Genomic DNA, 14,266 nt, shown 5'->3' with positions numbered 1-14,266 from the left:
CTGGAGCATCCCACTCTGCCCAAGAGAAAGCTCTTTCCCGTCCCCTATGTTTTAACTTCAATGTAACTTAAATCCCTTTTTCCCTGACGCAGCACAGAGTGCTGGGAAAACTGTGATCTCTGCCCTGGAGCAGTGACAGTGCCCAGAACTCAGAAGGGAGGGAACCGTAGAGGCAGGAAAAGCTTGGCAAAGCCCCTCTCTGGGCCAGGGCTTCAAGGCCCTCCTGGGAGGCGCCGAAAGAGCACTGGGCGGACACGACATTCCCGATGGCTTCTTCGGTGCCCACTCAACGGGAGTGATCGTGTCATTCCAAAGCGCTTTCTATGCCGCAGGCGTGCGCCTCGGGGACAGTTAACAGGGTTGAGCCTGGAGGCCCAGCTGGGGACTTCAGCTACTCTCCACACACGAAGACGGTTTAGGTGGTTTTTCTTCAGGAAGTGAAGGGCTATCTTTAGCTAGCTGCGGGCTGGGGCAGCCCTGTGGGACTCACCGCCATTGCAGCCCTATATGGAGGACTTGGGTCCTCCCTCCCTCACCAGTACTACCCCGGGTTCCGGAGATGGCCACCGCCCAGGCTCTCAGACGTCTACGCCCGTCAATTCCAGCATGAAGGCGCACCTGAGAGAGGGACGGAGACCAGAACGATCCAGTGAAGTAAGTCTGGGGCTCAGGGGCTCGACCACCCCATCTGGACCAGGACGCTGCTCAGGCAGGAGAGCAGGGAACGAAATCCAAGCGCAGCTGGAATGCTCTGGAGACAACAGCTGCTTTTGGGATTCCGTTGCCCGCTGTCCAGCCGTTGGGGGGAGGGGTCCCTCGCCCTGGGGCCAGATTAGAACCTCCCTTACCCAGGCCCAGGAGGCAGACCTAGGAGTAGGCAGTGAAACCGAGTCTAGTGGGAACGAGGAGCTCACCTGGGCCCCCAAACAATAGCAGGGGCGGTGGGGACCTCCCCTGGGACCGAGTCCCGATCCGGATTAGATCCGCGGGGTAGGATTGGTCCTGCTGGTCTCATGCAGCCAGAGCCACTTGTGCGGTGACCGTGGCGGGGCGGGCTTCGGGACAGGCAAGAGGGAAGCGCGCCCTTGGGGCCGAGGAGGAAGTAAACCCGCGCGCCCGCCTTGGGGACACCCCCGCACCCGGGGCCCTTTGTCCGGTGAAGCTGCCAGCGCCCAGAGCGCTAGGGGCCCCAGTGGGCCCGTAAGGCGGCGACGGGACCCCTGGGAATCCACTGCGACCGTCCTCATCTGTGCCGAGCTGCCCGCCCGCCCCCGCGGATAGCAGACGCCGCAACGTTCCCCTGAGGCCACGACACCGTGGGCGCGCGATGTCCGAGCACCGCGCGGGCGCCAGTAGGCCCTCTGATTCGGCTCAAACCGGGGACGGGGGATTCTCGGGACGCGAGCAGAGTGAGCGAGGACAGAACGATGCTCCAGCCGCTGTTTAGTTCAATGTCTGGTCCGGTTCGGCCCGGTCGGTCCCACCCGGACAGCTACAATTGCCCTATCACGGCGTCCCCTTCCGCTACCTCTGGCCGCAGACTGGAGCCATTTTAAGGCGAAACCAGGCGGCCACGCCCCCTCGCGCTCCCGAAAAGCCAATCCACGCACGGCCACGCCCCGTGCGGCGCGCGGAGGCGACGGCAACGGTCGCGCGGGTGACGGTTGGGGAGGGGTGTGATTTCAGCGGCGAGCGGGGGAAACTTGAGCAGTCCGCCCCGCCCTCGGAACCCGACGCCCCAAAGCCGGGATTAGGGGCTTGGAGACTGGCACCACGCCCTGGCCAGGTGTTCGGGACTGGGCCAGGTGCGCGGCCGCCCCGCCCGGGCCCCCAAAGCCCTGTGTAACGGCTGAGAGCCGGCAGCCAGGCCGCGGCTGGGGCCCAGGCAGTGTCCTGAGGTCGACCTCACCACCAGGTGTCCGGCTCCCCCAGGACGGTCTGCGGGGGCCCGGGGCGGGCGGGAGGCAGATGCAGACACCGGAGCCGCGCGGGGGACGCGCCTTTCTTGGACAGATGGCACGGGCCGGCTCCCGAGCTGGGCCGCCGGGCTGCGCGGCGCCCTCCGGAACGCAGGGGGCGCTGTAGCCGCGCTGTGCTGGGCTCCGCTACGACCCCGCTGACACTGCGCGCGGTTTCGCCATGGTCTCCTCGTTCGTGTTTCGTGCGCTGTACCGAGCGCGACCCGCTCTCCGCTGTCCGCCAGCCGATCTGCTATGGTGAGCCCGGCCACAGCGTCCCTGACCACCGCATCCTCCTCGGCCGGCGGCCCCCGGCCCCGCACCTCCTGGCCTAGACCCTGACTATACCCCTCCTCAGGGCCTCACGGCGTGGGCACCGGCTCACTCCCGCGGATGACGAGCTGTATCAGCGGACACGCATCTCTCTGTTGCAGCGCGATTCCTCGCACACCATGTACATCGACAGCTATAGCAGCCGCGGCTTCGTGGTCAACGGAAATCGCGTGTTTGGGCCCTGCGCGCTTCTCCCGCACTCGGTGGTGCAGTGGAACGTGAGCCCTTCCCTGCAGTGAGGAATCAGGGCCAGAGCCCCAGGGCTGCATGATTTTACCCCCGGCAACTTAGCTTTATCGTGGACCCGTTGTGGAGGTCTACGGAGAGAGCTGTGTAGATTTGTTGTATTTAACGTGCCTCCTCCCCACACAGGTAGGATCCCACCAGGACATCACGGAAGAAAGCTTCTCTCTCTTCTGGATGCTGGAGCCGCGAATAGGTATTGAAGAGGCTGAGGTGCTCTGAGCCCCACAAAGCCACCCCCACCCCAGCCCATCAGCAGACCTGATTGTAGACTAACTCTGCCCATCCTTTCCCAGAGATTGTTGTGGTCGGCACTGGAGACCGGACTGAGCGGCTGCAGTCCCAGGTGCTGCGAGCCATGAGGCAGCGGGGGATCGCTGTGGAAGTACAGGACACGGTCAGTGCCCGGCCCTGGGCAGGCTGAGGGGAGCCCAGACCTAGCCCTAGCCCAGCTCATGCTGGCTTTTTCTTTGCAGCCCAATGCCTGTGCCACTTTCAACTTCCTGTGTCATGAAGGCCGAGTGACAGGAGCCGCTCTCATTCCCCCACCTGGAGGGACAGTGCTCACATCTCTGGCCCAAGCTGCAGCATGAGTCCCAGGAACTGACCTGACCCTGGCACCTTTTGCAGACTGCAGGGGTCCCAGTGGTTTCATTAGCCCCTCCCCTGTGGCACTGTAATGCTTGTCTTATTGCCAGCAAATTAATAATTTAATGTATTTCTCCCATTTTGTACGAGGTGTGTTGCTAGCCAAGGGCTGCTTGGCTCAGTAGGCTCTTGATGGGGGGGGGGATGTGGAGAAACCAAAGGGTCATCTTTTCATCTGGACCACACGGTCCCTCAGAGGCCAGGAGGTGGCACATACACCTCTCCCAAACTGCACATCTGTCTACTTGCTCACATGCAGACTCGAGGTGATCGCAGTTCTGTCTCCACAAGGTCCAGCAGAGAGTCAAGTTAGAGAAGGTGCATGTGGGTCTCAACCTGGTCCCATGTGGCCAAGCTTTGGGCCAGCAGGAGGCCCTGTGAATGTCAGTCCAAAGCCCCTGGACTGTTCCCCGACTTGTCCCTTAAGCAGCCAGTCAGAACCTGAGATGGCGCCCTTGGGAGCCAGCTGATCAGAGCTGGCTTGCGAGCTGCCTCAGGAGGCACTTTTTGAATCTAGAACTATCCCCTTCCAGGTCTATGAGCATCCTTACCTCATGGAGGGGGGAGGGGGCTGAGGCTTTCCCTGGAAATGAAGATGTGTGTTTGTGTGATGTGGCAGCTGCACAGCCCCACTTTCCTGTTGACCTCAAAAATCAAGCATCACTTTTTTTCAAACTTTTATTGAAAAACCAATGGGGTATGCTGTATCCCTTTTCAGAAAAGCCGCTTCTCATACCTGCAGGCAGAAGGACCAGCTGTGAGATGAGGGTGGCAGGAAGGAGGCATAGCAGAGACCTCCATCCTGAAGACACAGGAGTGGAAAAGGGTTAGTCACTTACGAATGGAGACTGTGGACACCACCTTCCACCTGTGCTGAGGACGTTCTCTTCTCAAACTTGAGCTCCCCAGAATACATCATGGCTCTAAAGGAGATGTCCGATGTGGGTTGCTGGCCTTGGGCCCCCACCCCCCCACCCCATGTCCAAGCTCCCCAACTTACCGGACTTGGGTCAAACTCTTGGCACCAATGTCCTGGCAGGAGTGCTGGATGCCGGCAATCAAGTAGGGAACAAATTTGTGGATGGACCCTTTGTCTTGCACAGCCCCCGACACCCCCTGGGCCACCTTGATTTTGTCCGCTTCACTGCAGGGAAAGGCAAGAGATATGGACAAAGTCAGAGAACAGATGAGGCTGTCCGTGCAGGGTTGGCACACGGTAACTGACCTTCCTGTCCCACCTGAAGTATCGGTTCTGGCTGCTGAGGTGCTTGTCCATGGCGTCAAGAGAGCCCATACCACGATACTTCTTTAGCCGGATCCCATCGGAGAAGAAGTACTCGCCAGGGGCCTCAGTGGTAGCAGCCAGGAGGGAGCCCATCATGACTAGGGACAGATGGAGTGCTGGTGGCAGACCCTGAGTCGCACGGGAAGGAGTCCCACCAGGCTCCCTAGGTGCTGGGCCTCACCTGTGGAGGCCCCAAGGGCCAAAGCTTTGGCAATATGGCCCACATTTTGGATTCCTCCATCAGCAATGACAGGAACACCAAAGCGCCGGGCATATTCTGACACCTTGTACACTGCTGTTGCTTGGGGCCGCCCACAGGCCAGCACTGTTAAGAGAGAGGAACAGATGGGTGGGTGGAGTTAGTGGGGACAGGCAAGGGGCCCTGTAGCCACAACTCTGCACCCAGGAGCTCTCAGCTACACCTGTACCAGGACTACAGCCTGGCTGAGGACAAGTCATGTCTGGGACGGCTGCCGCCCAACCTGCATTGAACAGTGCAAACAGCTGTGATGGCCACCACTCACCCCTGCGTGTGCGCGTGCATGGCCCAGGGCAGCCTCAGGCACATGCAGGCAGCAGCTGAGAAAGCCCCAAACTAGTATCAGGTGGGGTGGGGGTCACCGTGCAGTTAGTACCCAGAGGCCCATCCCTTCCTCCCTAGAAGGTGGGCAGCTCAGGCAAAATCAGTAGTGGTTGTGTGGAAGGAAAAGTGTTCGAGTTGGTCCCTGAGCTGCGCTTACTGCAGGAGATGTGGGCAGAGCAGGGCCTACCTGGGGAAGGAGGTCTGCCCTGTAAACACCTCAGGAAGAGGATGGGGAGCTGTTTTCGAGCAGCCCCCAAAACCATGGTCTGTCATTCAGTCTGCCCTGCCCACCCACCAGCACCACAAACCCCGGGAGCTACAGCTACAATCAACCAAGCAGCCGGGCGGTGGGCAGCTGGGCCGGGCCAGTGAGCCGGGCCGGACTTACTATAGCAGCCCGTGACAGTAGAAGGGCATTTGGGGCTGTGGGACTTTATGTCTGGAGGGATCTTGGGAGCCGCTAAATAAAACAAACAGACCAGAGTTTAGAGAGGGCGCAGAGCAGGAGCAAGGAGGCCAGGCTAGGCAGGGGGGAGTGGCAAGTGAGGAATGACGAGCTCGTCTTGCTTCCAGCAGGTCACCCATCCAAGGGGCCTATTTGGCCCTGGGGCTGCCCCTATTGGAGGACTCATTTAGTTCCCACGAGAGCGCTTGGCTCCAGGGCACGTGGAGCTAAGGGCCCTGCCAAAGCATCCTCCTACCTTCCTGGGTGATACAGATGGAGCCACTTCCCATGCCCACCCGCAGGGCATCGACGCCAGCATCAATGAGATTCTTGGCCTGAGCAGCTGTGACCACTGTCATGAGGAACAAAGAAAAGCTCAGGAGAACGTCGAGATGGGAGCCTAGCTTCCCACTCGCCCCACGTCCTCCATGCCTGTCTGCCTCACCGTTGCCTCCGATGACTTGAAGACTCGGGTATTTCTCTTTCATATACTTGATCATATTAATCTGGAAGATGGAGTTGCCCTGGGAAGAGTCCTGGACAGGGAGGAGGGCCCCGTGAGCCTGGTACGGCAGCTGCCCCTTCCGCCCCAGCCTGCCCTGGGCGGAGGCTCACCAAAACAACTACGTCCACACCAGCCTGGGCCAGCAAGTCCAGCCGATACTTGTCGTCTTCATGAGTCCCGATGGCTGCTCCACACAGCAGCTGCTTCTTGGAGTCTTTGGAGGCCAGTGGGTAATCCCGGTTCTTCTTCAGGTCTGTCCGGGCAATGATGGCCACCAGCTCATCGTCTTCATTTACAATGGGCAACTTTCCTGGGGGCAGAGCAGGACATGAACCAGGACCCTGATCTCTGGTTACAGAACCCCTCAGACCTCTAGGACTCACCCTTCTTGCTGCGCTGCAGAATTTCGTTTGCTTCCTTCAATGTGACGCCTGCAGGGGCTACCACCAAGTCATCTCTCTTTGTCATGATCTAGGAGGGAGGGGAGCTGTGAGGAAAGGCCAGTCAGAGACCAGCCCTGCCTGTAACTCACGTGAGGTTCCAAAGACCATGTTCACACACCTGCACCCAAACCACCCTGCTCAAGTGAAACCAACAGTCTGCAGCAATCTAGTGGCCGGCGTGAGAATGGAGAAGAAAGGACAACATGGGACATGGAGCAGCCTGTTAACATTGTGGAGGAAGAAGGGCCACCCTGGACCAATGACAAGAGAATTAGAAGAGGAGGCTGAAGTTGGTCCTGAAGCACTGCCCCCACCCTGGGGGTGACAAAGTACACAGTATGTATGCTGGCAAACATCGGGCAGATTGAGAGCCTCTGGTGGGGGCGATGCAGGAACCCCACGAAGGGATCAAAAACTTGGCAAGGCACTCATCTTTCCTGGACAACAGAAGCCCTCAGAGATGCCTCCTCCTGCTTACCAGAACTTGGCTTTGCTCTGCCAGTCACTCACCTCTTCCAAAAACAGGTCGTGCTCCTCTTCCTTGAGAAAATCAATGTCCCTTGAGGAGATGATGCCCACCAGGCGGCTCCCCATCCGGCCCGTGTCAGTGACGGGGATACCACAGAAGCCATGCCGGGCCTTGGCTTCAAACACATCCCGTACTCGATCCTTGGGGCTGAGGACCACAGGGTCCGTAATGAATCCCTGCTCATATTTCTAGAAGGGATGGTGAGAAAGGGCATTTCTGAACCACTTCCACCAAGCTCTTGGTCTGAAGCCTGGGCTCTATGCCAACTCCCCCTTTGGCAGTGAGTGCCACAGGACAAATCACACCAACATCTCAACCCAAGAGACATGGGTGAGCTGTAGGCACTGTCCATTTGGTCCTGTCCTGTTGCCTTAAAACCCAGGGTCTCAGGCTCTTCTGCTCAGGAATTCAACGCCACAGTGGGGAAAAAGGATTCTAAATTAAAGCAAAATAAATCCCCCACTCCCACCCCACTCCACATCAATGGAATTCCCAGGAACTCCTGACCACAATCCTTGCCCTTCTGACCTTCACTTTCCGGACTTCATTAGCCTGGAATTCAGGGGTACAGTTGTGGTGGATGAAGCCAATGCCACCTGTAAGCTGTAGAATAAGCAGACAACGGGGAAAGTGACAAGAATAAGAGGCATGGCTGTGTGCCTTTGGGGAAGAGAGATCAGGCCCCGGCTTTTGCCCGCACACCTCATGGTGCTCACCGCCATTGCTATGGCCATCCCAGCCTCTGTGACTGTGTCCATGGGTGAGGAAACCAGTGGAGTCTTCAGAGTGATCTTTTTGGTCAGAGCAGAGGTCAAGTCCTGAAAATAGAGGGCCAGCTAGTGTGGGAAAGCACCTCACATACCTCATGATGGTGCCAGCTTCCCCCCACAAAACAGGTGCCCTGTATGACCTGCATGCTAGTAAGACCATTCCATAGAATGCACCCCAAGCCCAATATGGTGAGGTAGTCAAAAGACCAGGCTACAGCAACACCTTACCCACCCCTAATGCTAAGGATCCAATTCCTGGCCATACTCACCACCTGGTCTGCAGTGAAGTCGATGTACCCGGGGAGAATGAGAAAGTCACTACGGGGGAGGGGAGCGAATTGAAAGGAAGGCTCAGGCTTAGTGCAACCCGAAACTCCATCCCCATCGATCATCTCATAGGCACTTGAGCAGAGATGACAATGACCTAAGCCCATGTGTCACAGGCCAGGCACAGCACAAGGTGGAGATGGCGACAGGGGACCTTTTCTGCCACCTAGCTGTCATCAGCGCCCCTGGCACCGACAACTCCATGTGCCCGGAGAATGTAGTTTCTAGCCTGAATTCCCAAGTACTGTCAAGATACCGCCTCCATCCCACCCCGATTCCGATCTGTCAGTGGGCCCGAGATGAGCAGGGAATTTCCGGAACCTGTCCCCGACCCCGGCCCGAGTGCGGTCAACGGAAGCCCCACCCGGCCCCTCAGCCCAGCGCGCCGCCCCTCTCCTCGCCCAGGTGAGCCCGCTAGCCCCGCACTTGTAGGTGAGGCCGTCCCCGCAGTTGAACAGCTGCTGTGCCGTAAGCCCGTCGTCTGGCACGTAGGACGTTCCCCCGCTAATCAGGTAGTCAGCCATGGCGGGCGCGGGGAAAAGTCGCGTGCCTGGAGCACCACGCTGCAGAGGCCTGTAGCGTCAGGGCCGCGCCAATATACTCGTCACTGTCGTCACTGCGCTCTGCGCGCCGACGTCAGGACGCAGCGCTAAAGGCGGGGCTGATGCGTATCGTGGGCGGGGTTGGCGGGAGATGGCGCATGCGTACGACGTACGCCCGTAGCCAAAGAATTGGGCTGTTTCGCGTCGCTGCCCCCTCCCGCAAGACCTTGGCCCATTTAATTAACAGGCACGGTTTTGCTTCCACTGTCCCGCCAATCTGCTCCCAAATAAAGAGGCGGTGTTCACTAGCGTGTTGAAAAGACGTGCTTGTCATTCTTAATAAACAACTAGATTAAGAATACATAAGAGAAACAGAGTGGTATCTTTATATGATACACAAGTGTATGTTACAAGAATTCCATCAGGCACAGGAGCCTCAGGTTTAAGGCCTCATTGTTAGGCCAAAAAAAAAAAAAAAAAAAGGCATGGTAAAGTTTTTACTTTAACATCTAAAATGTCACTTGTCATAAAGGAGGGTGTAATAGAAATTGTCTTTAATAAATCATAATTGAAGTTCCCCTCATTTTCCTTCCATTAAGATGCTAAGTTTATGTCTGAGCATGAAGAAATGACTGTGGCTCCCCTGTGGTCTGCGAAGTCGGCCAGTTAAGAGTGGAAGCCAGCTGGGGAGACTCCTTGAAGGGTCGATCCATCATTAATTCCATCTTTCTGGAGGAAGGGAAGGGGCCACATTTCTCCTAACAGTCCAAGCCCTTTCCCAAGGCTCCAGACAAAAAAAAAAAAGAAAAAAAAAAAAAAGAAAAAGTCAGCCAGCAACTTTCTAGGACACCTGGCTCTTAGGAAACCCAGAGTCCCTACGGGCTGAGGAGTCTGCCGCAGCAGGTGTATGAAAATGCACTGGGGCAAAGTTTCCTTTTGTATTTTAAACAGAAGCAGTCCGAAAGGCTTCATAACTACACCAATAAAAAAAGAAAAGCAAAAATGGAGGCCTCTTCTTTAGTGTGAAAGTCTGTCCGTTTTTTCCTGGATGCTCTCCCTTGCACCGTGGCCAAGGGAGCTCAGTGCATGGTGCTGGCGTTGGCCACTGCAATGGCCTCCTGAATTTCTCGTATCACCAGGATCCGAGTCAGCATCTGTCCCATCTGCTCTCTGCTGATAGGCTGGACCGAGTACCAGATTGGGCTGTTGGGGGCCACCACTGGCTCGGGCGTCAGGTAAAAGGTGTCGTTTCGGCCTTTCACACTCTGGGGACTGAAGAATATGTCAGTAAAAGCTGGTTAAATCTACCCCCGTCTCAGCCCTCCCGCCTGAACCTCCCAGACAGATGCTGCCTGCAACAGTTGGGAAAGCACAGGCTCTGGAAGGTATGGTGGCAGTTACTGAACTCCATGCAGCCAACACATACCTACCTAGGCCCTCCTTTGGAACTACTGCAAATGCCAGGGATAGGCTGCCTCTCTTGTTTCTCCCTCACATACTGCCAGCTGCGATTCCTCAGACAAACTGCCTAGGGTCCCTGGGCTCAACTACTTGAGTCCAACCATGTCCTATGTGGAACCAATTTCACTGCCCAGAGGTCTATCTCCAAGTCTTTGTTCACGTCGCTTCCTTTACCCAATCCATTGATAATTCCTGAGTTCTACCTGATGGCCTCTATCTGCCTTCCCAGTATGGCTATGATGTGGGGCCCTTACCTGGGGTCACACCTCTATCCCCTCAATGTTGTACTGTATTCAGCCCATGCCATCCTGTTATTCAACCATCCACTCAAGATTTTTCAAAGGGTTTACTGTATGCCAGTCCCTGCACTAGGTGCTGATGTTAAAGAAGTGAACAAAATCCAAGAGTCCCTACCTTATAGTTTACCGATGAGAGGCAGACAGTAATTAAAGTTACACAAATACACACAAAATGACAAAAACAGTGGTAAGTACAATAGAGGAAACAGCCTGAGGGAATAGGCAGGGAGTCTGAAAATGCTTCCCTCGTAAAGCTGTGTTGGAGGACAGGGAGCATAGGAGGAGCAGTTAACTGCTGGGGGTGACGCGGGGTTGGCCAATAAGGAAAAATTCTGTGCGGAGGCCTTGAGAAAGGGCAAGCATGATGCCCTTGAGTGGAGAGGAAGCAGTGTAGCTAGAGAGCCAAGAGTTAGATGGACATTAGGTTAACAAAGAGGAGTGAATATAAGGCCTGTTGGCCACACCAGGATTACTGCGAAAAAGAAAACCATTGCAAGCTTTAATTTAAGTAACTTGAGAAGACCTACAAGGGACAAAGATCATTCTGGCATTGCTGTGAAGATGACAGCCAAACTGCAGGGACCAGAGAGAACAAAAGCCAAGGAAAGAATTCCCCGCCCCCATCTCCAGATTGATGGTGGGAGTGACAAAACGATAAGCCCTGGGAGAAGCAGGGCTATGCTCAGTGGGATGGAGCCTCTCTGTACCTGCCTCCCTCTACCTTCATCTCCTCTCCACGAAAGGGGACCATCAGGAAGCAGGGACCCCTTTTACATTACAGTGCTGAGCACATCGCATGCTTTGGGAAAAACAGTAAGGATACTTTTGTATTTAGCTTTTGGGAAGTGTGTTTTTACTCAGTTGGGGACTACAGAATGCCTCTGTACACAGGTACGCACATGCACACAGTCATCCATTCAGAATAAAGCCTCCTCACCATTTAAAGAGGTAGAAATCGTAGAGCTTGATGGGACATCTCAGTGGATTCTCTGGATTTTCCGTCTGTTCTGCATACATGTCATCTGTAACTATAAAACACACCCCACCACAGACATGGCGTCAGACTGCCTTAGCTCAGGCCCACATTAGGACCCTTAGGCTTCCAGCCATCCCAATTAGGAAATACTGGAAGGGGAAAGGGTGTGAGGCATGGGAAGTGACTATGAAAGGAAAAGGCAAGCTCTTTTCTGGGGCATGTCTGCTTCTTGAAGAGTTTGAAGTTTCTGGCCGAGAAGGGAATGGAGAATTCCTATCCAGCAAATCCCAACCTTCAGTCACCACTCGGCACGGGGCAGGGCTGAACAAGACCACCTGTTTCTGCAGCCCACCTCCTTCCCCTACCTTTCTGGCCAGTCTGGTGTATCCCAAGTGCCTTCAGGTACCGAATACTCGTGCTTTTATCCTTAGGGTTAGAGGGGTTCTTCTTTGTCTGTCGTAAGACCTTGGAGAAGGCCAGCTTCATGTGCTGGTCCACTGTCTTCAACAGGAAGTACCTGCACCGCAAGTGAAAGCAAGGCAAAGGGAGGGATGCCAGGAGGGAGACCATGACTCACCCTCCGCCATCAGGGCTTCAGAGGAACCACTGCCCACACTCCCAGGATATGGGCAGGCCCACACCCAAATACACTGTCTAGTGGAGAAGCCGTATCAAGGCTGATGGTCGGGGTCTGGCAAACATGTCAGCCTCACTGGTCACCACACAAAATGCAGCCAAGTGGCGCTGAGGGCTTTCAGTAGCCGAAAGGCTCTTAAATATGTGTCAAAGGAATTCAGAAGGCTGCCTGGATCGTTTCCACCCTCTTCACTGGGCAGATGCCAGCAGTGGCTAAGCATGGAGCCTCTAAAACACTTACTTGGTGTTAAAGAACATGAGGGTGGTCAGCAGGGTGGAAGGGGAGTGGGCCCCGAGCTGCTTGCACTCCCACAGCATCTCCTCAGTCACGTGGCTGGGCAGCACGTAGCCTAGGAGGAACAGAGGACTGCTACAACAAGAGGGTGGCAGGCAGTCCCTCACAGGTGCAGGACGGGAAGTGCAAGTCGATTAGGGACCACACCAGAGTACAAGTTTAACCAGAAGTCTCCCTGGCATGGCAGAATCATCTGGAAAGCTTGTTATAACACAAATAGCTGGGTCCCAATGCGAATTTCTGGGGTGGGACCTGATAACATACATTTCTAACAAGTTCCTAAGACCACATTTTGAGAACCACTGCCCCACACATGACTGGTCTTACCTGATGTTAATTCTCCCTTTAATCCAAGGTTAACATGGGGCAAAAGGATAGCTCTTAGGGAAAGTGAAACACCCAGAACTGTAAACCAAACCCTGCATATACGCATACATCTCTGGAAAGAGGGTACAGAGCTTTCATCATATTTTCAAAGGTGTCCAGGACTCAAAGAACTGGTATCATGTCCGTTTGCCCTTACTAAACCTTCTGTCACGTCTTCCATCTCTAGAAAACAAATCCATTCTCATCCCAAGGGGAGACTGCATTCACAACTATTACAGGTGTCCCCCACAGGGCACGTTTTACTGAAAGACCCTGGTTCATAAGCGAATTAACAGCTAGGCAAGGGCAAAGGCCAGCAGTTTGATCACCAAACCCCTTTCATGTGCTCATTCCACAGTCCCTGTACCAGCGTGTGTGTGCCGGACACAGAGGCCATGGCAAAACAACAGCAGGCAGCAGCATTCTCTTGCAGGCGCTTCAGGACTCTCCAGGCAGGCAGTGCGGGTACCACTTCTTAGGAGCAGGGAAAGAAATATTCTGCCCAACACATTCCTCTTCTCTGTTCTTGCCAAAGCTGGCATTCTGACTCCATTTGCGAACTTCCATCTCTTTAGAGCAGCTCTGCCTCTACTCTTGTATTTTATGGCCCAGTGACAATGAGGTAGGCATGTCTGGAGCGGAGGAGTAGCAGAAGACAGCCCTCCTCATGGAAGGCCAGCCCTAGGACTGGTCCCAGACATACCTTGGCATGTCCTATTTTCTCTGGGTTCATTCTGCCTGGTGTTACTTCCCTAGCTTTCATCGCGCCTTAACAACACAACTTAAAAAGAGAACTTTAATGCCTGAAAACCAGGAATCCTGGCATGGGAGAAGGGAGATACAAATAGAGACATCATATAAAAAAAGCCTTGGAGTTCTGATTGTAAACTACAAGTATCAAAATGGTCTATTTTGGTTTTCATTTTTTATATTTTTAGTTCTGCCCACTGAAAAGCCTAGAAACAATGACCAACCCAGGAGCAATGAGCACGTCTAGCATCCAGATTTTGGTACTGAAATACCCTTTGCCACTAAAATAAACAGGCCCCATGGAGAACAGACTGATTCTACATTAGGACAGGAAATTTCCAAGATGAGCCTGGAATATTTTGGTAAATCACAAATCAAGGAAGAAGGGTTGTGTCAAAACAACTTAAGGGCCAATTTAAAGACGCTCCAAATACCCAAAGATTGGACAATTTGCACATCAGTAAAGATAACACCTGCAATAGACCGAATCATATTAAATAAGTTCAAATTCATTAGTTCACGATGATTCTTAAAAACAAACAAACAAACACCATCTGGCTAATTGGTTATCACTGGGGGAAGCTGGTAAACCAACTCATTCCTATAAAAAATGCTTGCTAAACAAGGGAGAAGAAACAAGCCCTTATATTTCCTCTTCTATATAATCTACACTGCTACGAATTCAAAAAGTTGACAAGGGAAAGTTTCTTTGTATGTCAGCTAATAATGAGGAAGTAATAACATTAGATATCACCATTTGCAACTAATGAATTAATGGATCCAGGCACTGTGGACATCTGATGGAAATAACTCATCTGTGATGTAACTTTGCCAAAAAGAAAAACAAAAACAAAAAAACCTAATCAATCAAG

At 54.2% G+C, this 14,266-nt stretch overlaps 3 protein-coding genes across 10 annotated transcripts in view; 1 reads left to right on the top strand and 2 right to left on the bottom strand.

Moving 5' to 3' along the window:
• The first annotated feature begins 507 nt into the window (after window positions 1–507).
• Window positions 508–3,261, top strand: NDUFAF3 (NADH:ubiquinone oxidoreductase complex assembly factor 3). 3 transcript variants are annotated; one of them, XM_074312377.2, is made up of 6 exons: window positions 530–654; window positions 2,014–2,216; window positions 2,317–2,509; window positions 2,664–2,730; window positions 2,831–2,931; window positions 3,011–3,261. In XM_074312377.2, exons 2-6 carry the CDS (start codon window positions 2,140–2,142, stop codon window positions 3,125–3,127), a joined length of 555 nt encoding a protein of 184 aa, XP_074168478.2. In that variant the 5' UTR covers window positions 530–654; window positions 2,014–2,139; the 3' UTR covers window positions 3,128–3,261. The 3 variants fall into 3 exon arrangements, with proteins under 3 accessions (XP_074168480.1, XP_074168478.2, XP_019579476.3); XM_074312379.2 differs by lacking the exon at window positions 2,014–2,216 and having other exon boundaries at window positions 508–654; window positions 2,393–2,509; XM_019723917.3 differs by lacking the exon at window positions 530–654 and having other exon boundaries at window positions 1,617–2,216.
• A 575-nt stretch (window positions 3,262–3,836) lies between these two features.
• Window positions 3,837–8,684, bottom strand: IMPDH2 (inosine monophosphate dehydrogenase 2). 2 transcript variants are annotated; one of them, XM_019723902.3, is made up of 15 exons: window positions 8,496–8,684; window positions 8,012–8,060; window positions 7,689–7,790; window positions 7,501–7,575; window positions 6,954–7,160; window positions 6,384–6,471; window positions 6,111–6,310; window positions 5,941–6,031; window positions 5,752–5,847; window positions 5,439–5,510; window positions 4,649–4,792; window positions 4,421–4,565; window positions 4,183–4,326; window positions 4,022–4,105; window positions 3,837–3,918 (listed from the first exon to the last, which is right to left on the bottom strand). In XM_019723902.3, exons 1-15 carry the CDS (start codon window positions 8,591–8,593, stop codon window positions 3,897–3,899), a joined length of 1,617 nt encoding a protein of 538 aa, XP_019579461.1. In that variant the 5' UTR covers window positions 8,594–8,684; the 3' UTR covers window positions 3,837–3,896. The 2 variants fall into 2 exon arrangements, with proteins under 2 accessions (XP_019579461.1, XP_019579462.1); XM_019723903.3 differs by lacking the exon at window positions 5,439–5,510 and having other exon boundaries at window positions 3,839–3,918; window positions 8,496–8,683.
• A 240-nt stretch (window positions 8,685–8,924) lies between these two features.
• The window catches only part of QRICH1 (glutamine rich 1), a 41,251-nt gene continuing 35,909 nt past the window's right edge, over window positions 8,925–14,266 (bottom strand). For 4 of the 5 annotated variants that reach the window (XM_019723899.3, XM_074312376.2, XM_074312375.2 and 1 more), the window contains 4 exons: window positions 12,225–12,333; window positions 11,713–11,864; window positions 11,309–11,399; window positions 9,537–9,883 (listed from right to left, as the gene is read on the bottom strand). In XM_019723899.3, the coding sequence (XP_019579458.1) occupies window positions 9,691–9,883; window positions 11,309–11,399; window positions 11,713–11,864; window positions 12,225–12,333 (545 nt within the window). In that variant the 3' untranslated portion in view covers window positions 9,537–9,690. Of the gene's footprint in view, window positions 9,884–11,308; window positions 11,400–11,712; window positions 11,865–12,224; window positions 12,334–14,266 lie in introns of all 5 variants that reach the window. The other variant, XM_019723898.3, reaches the window with a different exon arrangement.

This window comes from Rhinolophus sinicus, chromosome 5, assembly GCF_057876585.1.
Source record: "Rhinolophus sinicus isolate RSI-liver-muscle chromosome 5, RSI-T2T, whole genome shotgun sequence".
Lineage (NCBI taxonomy): Eukaryota > Metazoa > Chordata > Mammalia > Chiroptera > Rhinolophidae > Rhinolophus > Rhinolophus sinicus.
This window is presented reverse-complemented; position numbering and strand designations above follow the sequence as displayed.